This window comes from Mastomys coucha, unplaced genomic scaffold, assembly GCF_008632895.1.
Source record: "Mastomys coucha isolate ucsf_1 unplaced genomic scaffold, UCSF_Mcou_1 pScaffold22, whole genome shotgun sequence".
NCBI classification, from domain to species: domain Eukaryota; kingdom Metazoa; phylum Chordata; class Mammalia; order Rodentia; family Muridae; genus Mastomys; species Mastomys coucha.
In genome coordinates this window covers 262,510,924-262,518,291 of record NW_022196905.1, presented here as the reverse complement: position 1 = coordinate 262,518,291, position 7,368 = coordinate 262,510,924, and the positions used below count along the sequence as shown (strand labels likewise).

Below are 7,368 nucleotides of genomic sequence, written 5' to 3'. Positions count from 1 at the left end.
AGAGAGAGAGAGAGAGGGAGGGAGGGAGGAAGAGGGGAGAGGGAGAGGAGAGTTGCCCTTACTGCCCTGGATATTTCCATTTCCACCTGTTAATTCTACCAACCCTGACATGTACAGATCATTTTTTACTATCTGCATAGCTTTGAAGTTTTCAGCTGTCATGGGTTGGAATCAGTAAAGCAGGCAGCCTTTCTAGGCTGTCGTCTTTCCCTTCCTCATGCACATTTAAGATCTTTCTGTCTCTCATGGCTTGATAGCCCTTGTAGGATCTTTTTGAAGGGATTTCCGTTCATATGAGGTAGGCCCCCAGGTTGCACTGGAATGCTGTCTGAGGAGGAAGTTGTTTTCCTTGAAGCGGTGTGGCTTGTCATGAGCAGTGTGATCCTTTTCCTTCTTAGGACTCTGAGAACGAGAGGCTGTAGGAGTACTAGGTAAGAGGTGGAGCAGCCAATAGCCTCAGCTTCTTCAGTGAAAGCAGCAGATTGTCTCCAGCATCCCCCAGGACAGGAGGACCTGTGGCCTTTCTTGACAGCTGATGATAGACTGACTCTTCTTGTCCTCAGGTCTGAGTTCATTCTACTCTGAGCTGATGAAAGGCCTGGGTGCTGGTGGGCGGCTCTGGGAGCTGCTGGAGAGACAGCCACGACTGCCTTTTAACGGTGGGTATATGGTGGGGCTGTTTGTAGTTTTGACAGTTAGACTGGTATCCTGCCCTCCTCAGGGAATGGGCCACTGCCAAGAGGTGGCCCAAAACAGGGAGGTCAGGGTTCCCATGGGAACCAATGTATACACTTGAGGATTGACGACATGACATGCTGCACATACACCTGCAGCCAGTCATTACCACCAAGCACAGGGTAGAAGCAAGCAGGCCTGGTGTACATGGCAACACCCAGATGGCCTTTCCCAGTCTTCTTTAGTGATCCTGACATTTGTAGGAGGTTGGGGAAGGTGGAGATTAATAAAAGACTTTACATTTCTTGGCTCTGGGCAGTGATGCTGGGATGCTGGTACTGATGGAAGACCATCTCCTCCTTGGGATGCTGGGATGCTGGTACTGATGGAGGACCATCTCCTCCTTGGGATGCTGGTACTGGTGGAGAACCATCTCCTCCTTGGGATGCTGGGATGCTGGTACTGGTGGAGAACCATCTCCTCCTTGGGATGCTGGGATGCTGGTACTGATGGATAACCATCTCCTCCTTGGGATGCTGGAATACTGGTACTGATGGAGGATCATTTCCTCCTTGGGATGCTGGGATAATGGTACTGATGGAGGACCATCTCCTCCTTGGGATGCTGGTACTGATGGAGGACCATCTCTTCTTTGGGATGCTGGGATGCTGGTACTGATGGGGGGTCATATCCTCCTTGGGATGCTGGGATACTGGTACTGATGGAGGACCATCTCCTCCTTGGGATGCTGGTACTGATAGAGGACCATCTCCTCTTTGGGATGCTGGGATGCTGGTACTGATGGGGGGTCATCTCCTCCTTGGAATGCTGGGATGCTGGTACTGATGGAGGACCATCTCCTCCTTGGGATGCTGGTACTGATGGAGGATCATCTCATCCTTCTCATCACCTTCCCTCGAGCCATGGGCCTAGACCACCTGTATGAGATGGGGGCGGAGAGGGTGGCCATGAGTAGCACCACTCAGCACTCAGGGATGTCTGCATATTGCTGGGTGCTTAATGTTGCCCAGTATGATAAAAGCTAGGGCATGAAGTCTAGTGATGAGTAGTGTGTGTGTTCCCATACCAGACCAGGTCACACTGTGACTAAGTAAACCCTCCTTTAACCCTCCTTATCCTCATGGTTCTCATGCATCCCTGTCACTGTGCCTTCAAAATGTCTATTTGGAATAGATGAAGAATTCTGCACAGAAGCCACTTGAGCACAGTGGCACTGTTACTGAGGTGAATCAGACCCTAGGGTCAGTCTTTATACTGTGCTTCACACTGCTCCCAAGAAAAGGTGACACTTCAGGTCTGTAAGGTCACTGTTCACTTCAGTCAGGCAAGGGAGACACCCACAGGGAGACAGGCGCATTCTGCCCTGAGCGCCATCCTCACTTTGGCTTTCCCTCTTGTGTTTCAGAGGGGATGGTGTTAGATGAGAAAACCTTCCAGGGTGCCCTGGAGTTCAGAAATGTGCACTTCACATACCCTGCTCGCCCAGAGGTGTCCGTGTTCCAGGACTTCAGTCTTTCCATCCCATCTGGATCTGTCACAGCGCTGGTTGGCCCTAGTGGCTCTGGGAAATCAACAGTGGTCTCACTCCTGCTGCGATTGTACGACCCTGATTCTGGTAGGTGGCTAGTAACAGTGTGGGCAGAGGCATCCCCGAGCTGTCGGTGTCTTCTTCTCCTGCTGCCTTTTCCTGCTGCCTCCTCCCAGCCCATGCTTAGGAGAGACCTGATAACACTTCCCCATAGTCCTGCCCTTGGAAATGGGTCAGCAAGACTGCCCACCAGTGCCCAGTGAATGCCTTCTGGTGCCAGCAGCCACAAGTGCTGTGGACTGTCCCATACCCACACTGGAACTCTGCCCTGACGTGCTGCTGTAGCAATTCTGGATTTCGAGAGGCCTTCTGATGGCTTCTGCCGCAGGGCTGTTCCTTGGCTGTTTTTTAGGGGCTTCTGCTTCTAAAACAGACTGTTTACATTTTGTATGTTCTGCCTACATGTGTGCCTATAGACCAGAAGAGGGCACCAGATCCCATCACAGATGGTTGTGAGTCACCATGTGGTTGCTGGGAATTGAACTCGGGCCTCTGGAAGAACAGCCAGTGCTCTTAACCACTGGGCCATCTCACCAGCCCCCTCCTTGGCTGTGCTTTGTTTTTTTGTTTGTTTGGTTGGTTTTGCTTATTGAGGCAGGGTCTTCTCTGAAGCTCTAGTTGGTGTGGAACCTACTGTTTAGGTGAGGTTCACCTCAAACTGGCAATCCTCCTGCCTCTGCCTCCTTGAGTGCTGGGATGCCAAGCATACACTACCAGGCCCACTTCTTTAGTTGTTTTAGAAACAGCTAATCTAGTGACCAGGGTCCACTTCCATGTGGTGACGCTGCTAACATTGTTCTGAACTAGTAGGATCCCCCCGCCCCCATTTACCTTTTCTTTTGAAACAGGTTCTCACTAAGTTTTGCAGGCTGACTTTAAACTTGTGATCCTTCTGCCTTAGCTTTTTGAGTAGCTGGGACTATAGGCCTGCATCTACTATGCTTGCTTGCTTGTTTGTAATCTATTGTGTATTTTTATTGAATTCAGATCCTTACCTCTACAGCAAATACTCTATTTCCTGAGCCATCTTCCCAGCCCTTTCCTCTTCCTTCATCTTCCCCCTTCCTCCTCTCCTCTTCTTCTTCCTCATTCTCCCAGGTGCTGGGATCAAAGGCATGTACCACCCTGCCTGGGCTATGTCTTCTTTTTCTTTTTTTAAATTTATTTATTATATGAAAGTACACTGTAGCTGTCTTCAGACACTTCAGAAGAGAGTGTCAGATCTCATTACAGATGGTTGTGAGCCACCATGTAGTTTCTGGGTTTGAACTCAGGACCTTTTTTTCTTTACCCCTTTTCCTTCCTAGAGTAGATGATCTGTACATGAGCTTTAATTTTTGGACTTAGAAAGCAAGTGTCTTAGTGAGGGTTTCTATTCCTGCACAACATCATGACCAAGAAGCAAGTTGGGGAGGAAAGGGTTTATTCAGTTTACACTTCCACATGGCTGTTCATCACCAAAGGAAGTCAGGACTGGAACTCAAGCAGGTCAGGAAGCAGGAGCTGATGCAGAGGCCATGGAGAGATGTTCCTTGCTGGGTTGTCTTTTTCTGGCTTGCTCAGCCTGCTCTCTTATAGAACCCAAGACCTCCAGCCCAGGGATGGCACCACCCACAAGGGGCAATTGAGAAAATGCCCCACAGCTGGATCTCATGGAGGCACTTTCCCCAACTGAAACTCCCTTCTCTGTGATAACTCCAGCCTGTGTCAAGTTGACACACAAAACCGGCCAGTACAGCAAGTATGAGATGGCCTCATCCATTCATGAGACGTGTATGTGTGTGCACTGTTTCACAGTCTTAGACGGGGCTGCTGAAGAGGCTCCAGTTTAAACTTGCAGAACATTTGTAGCCCTCCATCCCTGAACCAGCCCTTCATGTTCTCTTCTGATACCTGCATGGTCAGGAGACTGTAGAGTCAGGAGACTACCGTCAGAACTGCTAGCCAGTGGGTACCCTGTGTTCCCCTGTCCCACACCCTTCTCTTTGGAATCAAGGCTCTGCATAAGACATCAGATTTATGGAACACCAACATTGCCAGGTAGCCCAGCTACCAGCACCTCCAGACACAGGAAGGTAGCTGGTTAGGCTCCTATCCACTAGGGGAGGTTCTAGCTTCAGACATTCCAGAAGGCTCCTGCTGCTCTGAAAGTCCCAGCCTTGTTGGTTTGGGTTCCATATGGACACCATGGCATTTAGTTTTCTTCAGTAGTTGGGACAGAACTTAGGCCCTTGCATATGCCAGGTGAGTGTTTCATCACTAGCTACACTCAGAGTCCTGACTATATATTCAATCTTTAAAGAGTGCCTGGGGGTTAGGGTGTGTATCAATGGGTTACTCTTTATTTAGTATGCATAAAAATCTGAATTTGATCCCCTTACAGCCTTAGGGGAGAGGGGTCAAATCATGACACACTCTTCCCAGGTTGTTAGAGAAGGGAGTATAAGTTTGAGATCATTCTTGGCTACATAGAGTTTGAAGTTGACTAGACTACATGAGATCCTGTCTCAGTAAGGGAGGGAGGGAGCAGGGAATCTAGGATTTTCCCTCCTTTTTGGTTCACTTTGGTTATCACCCTTGACCTGTGGTGACCTCTGCCTTCTCCCGTCAGGAGCAGTCAGTCTTGATGGCCATGACATTCGTCAGCTAAACCCCGTCTGGCTGAGATCCAAGATTGGGACAGTAAGTCAGGTAGGAGGATAGGCTTCCCTTTCGCTCGCCTTGTTGGAGCTGCTTTCCCTTTGCTTTTCCTCCATCTCATGTTCCTCAGGAGCGGGACAGAGGCTTCCTGATGGATCACACCACTCCACATACGCCCACTCCACACACACACACTCCACACACACACACACACTCCACACACACACCCACTCTACACACACCCACTCCACACACACACCCACTACACACACACACACTCCACACACACACTACATACACACACACACACACTCCACACACACACACTCCACACACACCCATTCCACACACACACACTCCACACACACACACACTCCACACACACCTACTCCATACACACCCACTCCACACACACCCACTCCATACACACCTACTCCACACATACCCACTCCACACACATCCATTCCACACACACCCACTCCACACACACACTCCACACACACCCACTCCACACACACACACTCCACACACACACACTCCATACACACCCATTCCACACACACACATGCACTCCACACACACCACTCCACACACAGACTGTTTCCTGTGGCCCAGGGACTCAACACACTTCAGTTGAAATGCTGACTTTTTATTGAGAGCCACGACTGGTGTTCCTGTGCAGCAATGGTGGGCTTGAGGAATGGCCAGCAGCTCTTGCTGTTCTTCACAGTCCCCTGCATGGCCATAGGAAGCAAGTGTGGGCTCCTTTTCACGTAGCTCCTTGCGTAAGACCGTGTGGAGCAACAACTCTCTCTGGCTGCTGTGCACCCTGTGGTCACCCCCTCGCACCCGTCCCCACTCTGTGATGGGGACTTCTGCACTAGGATGGATAGACAGATGGTGCCACTGTGGTACTGACCTCAGCAGTGTGTGCCATGAGGGCAGAGGAGAGACTAGAGACACCGCCATGCTATGTGGGTTCTGTCAGTCAGGATGTCGTGGTGGTGTCTGGTTGGTTGTCAGGAAGCAGTGGGTGGACTTGGACCCTTTGTCTGTAGGTAGTCGGACTTGGGCCTTCCAGACCTTGCTAGCCCTAGGGAAGGGGCTGAGATTTATAAGGTTGTCATGGGCCAGCAGTTGTGGGCACCCATCTTGGGGTCTCCTTACCACAGTGTGATGAAGACAACAGACCAATTTGGTCTTCATGGTAAACTTTTTTGAAAAGAATAACATTGTGTGTGTGTACGCGTGCATGCAAGGGCATAACATGGTGTGCATGTGAAGGTCAGTTGACTGCTAAGGGGAATTAGTTCTCTCCCTTTACTGAATAGGTTCTAGGGCTTGGACTTATTGAAAGCTCATGTCAAGCTTGACAATAGGCGCCTTTACCTCCTGAGACATTTGCCAGCCCCTGAACTGAAACTTTAAAAAATCAGCTGGGTGAGGTTGTAGAAGAGCAAGCCCTCCAGATGTTTTTGGAAGTGTGTGTCCCTCTTGGCTGAGGCCTGTCCTCAGCTCCTTGGCGCCCATGGAAATTGTCTGAAGTGCTATATTTCCATTTTCAGGAGCCAGTCCTGTTTTCCTGCTCCATTGCTGAAAACATTGCCTATGGTGCTGACAGCCTCTCGTCGGTCACAACCCGGGAGGTGGAGAGGGCTGCAGAAGTGGCCAATGCTGCTGAGTTCATTCGTAGCTTCCCTCAGGGCTTCGACACTGTGGTTGGGGAGAAGGGCATCCTCCTGTCCGGTAAGTGGTCCACGTTGTGTCTGTTGTCTCTCCTGGCAGTGCAGCAGGAGCGCTCGCTCCAGGACGTTCCTGCGTGGTGCCCCATGCACTGTCGTTTATAGATGAAGCTTCCATCCCTGCAGCATAGGAACACCACCTCATCCTTTCTGAAAGGATATGTTTCCTTCGTTGTGTACCCAGAACTTTTCTTGGGACTGCTACCAGTTAGTGGGTGACAGCAAGCCTTTGAGCACGTCTGAGGAAGGATGTACTTTGCCATCCGAGGCTGTTGGGAATTAAAGAAAAGAGATGTGACTTAGTGGTCGATGATGACCTGCCTGAGGGAAAGGATTATCCCAAAGAAACCCATCTCAGAAAGTCTCCTCAGACTGTTCTGTTGCTGTCAAGAGACTCCACGACCAAGGCAACTTTTTTTTTTAAAGAGCTGATGATTTTATTTTCACATTTCACAAACCGTACTTTTTTGTATCATTTCTCCCTTCAAAAGTATTCTCTCTGTTAGGAAGAGAAGTTTCCTTGTCATGTATCTAGTAAACACTCAGGGTCAACACCAAGATCTCCTGGTGAAACAGAAAAAGAATACAAAATGAGCCAGGCAGTGGTGGCACATGCTTTAATCCCAGCACTTGGGAGGCAGAGGTAGGTGGATTTCTGAGTTCAAAGCCAGCCTGGTCTACAGAGTGAGTTCCAGGACAGCC

The 7,368-nt window shown here is 49.9% G+C and overlaps 1 protein-coding gene across 1 annotated transcript in view; it reads left to right on the top strand.

The window, feature by feature from the left end:
• Positions 1 to 7,368, top strand: part of Abcb10 (ATP binding cassette subfamily B member 10) — a 36,187-nt gene that overhangs the window by 21,300 nt on the left and 7,519 nt on the right. The window contains exons 7-10 of the mRNA XM_031341762.1: positions 564 to 659; positions 2,102 to 2,311; positions 4,896 to 4,975; positions 6,490 to 6,670. Coding sequence (XP_031197622.1) covers positions 564 to 659; positions 2,102 to 2,311; positions 4,896 to 4,975; positions 6,490 to 6,670 — 567 coding nt within the window. The remainder of the gene's footprint in view (positions 1 to 563; positions 660 to 2,101; positions 2,312 to 4,895; positions 4,976 to 6,489; positions 6,671 to 7,368) is intronic.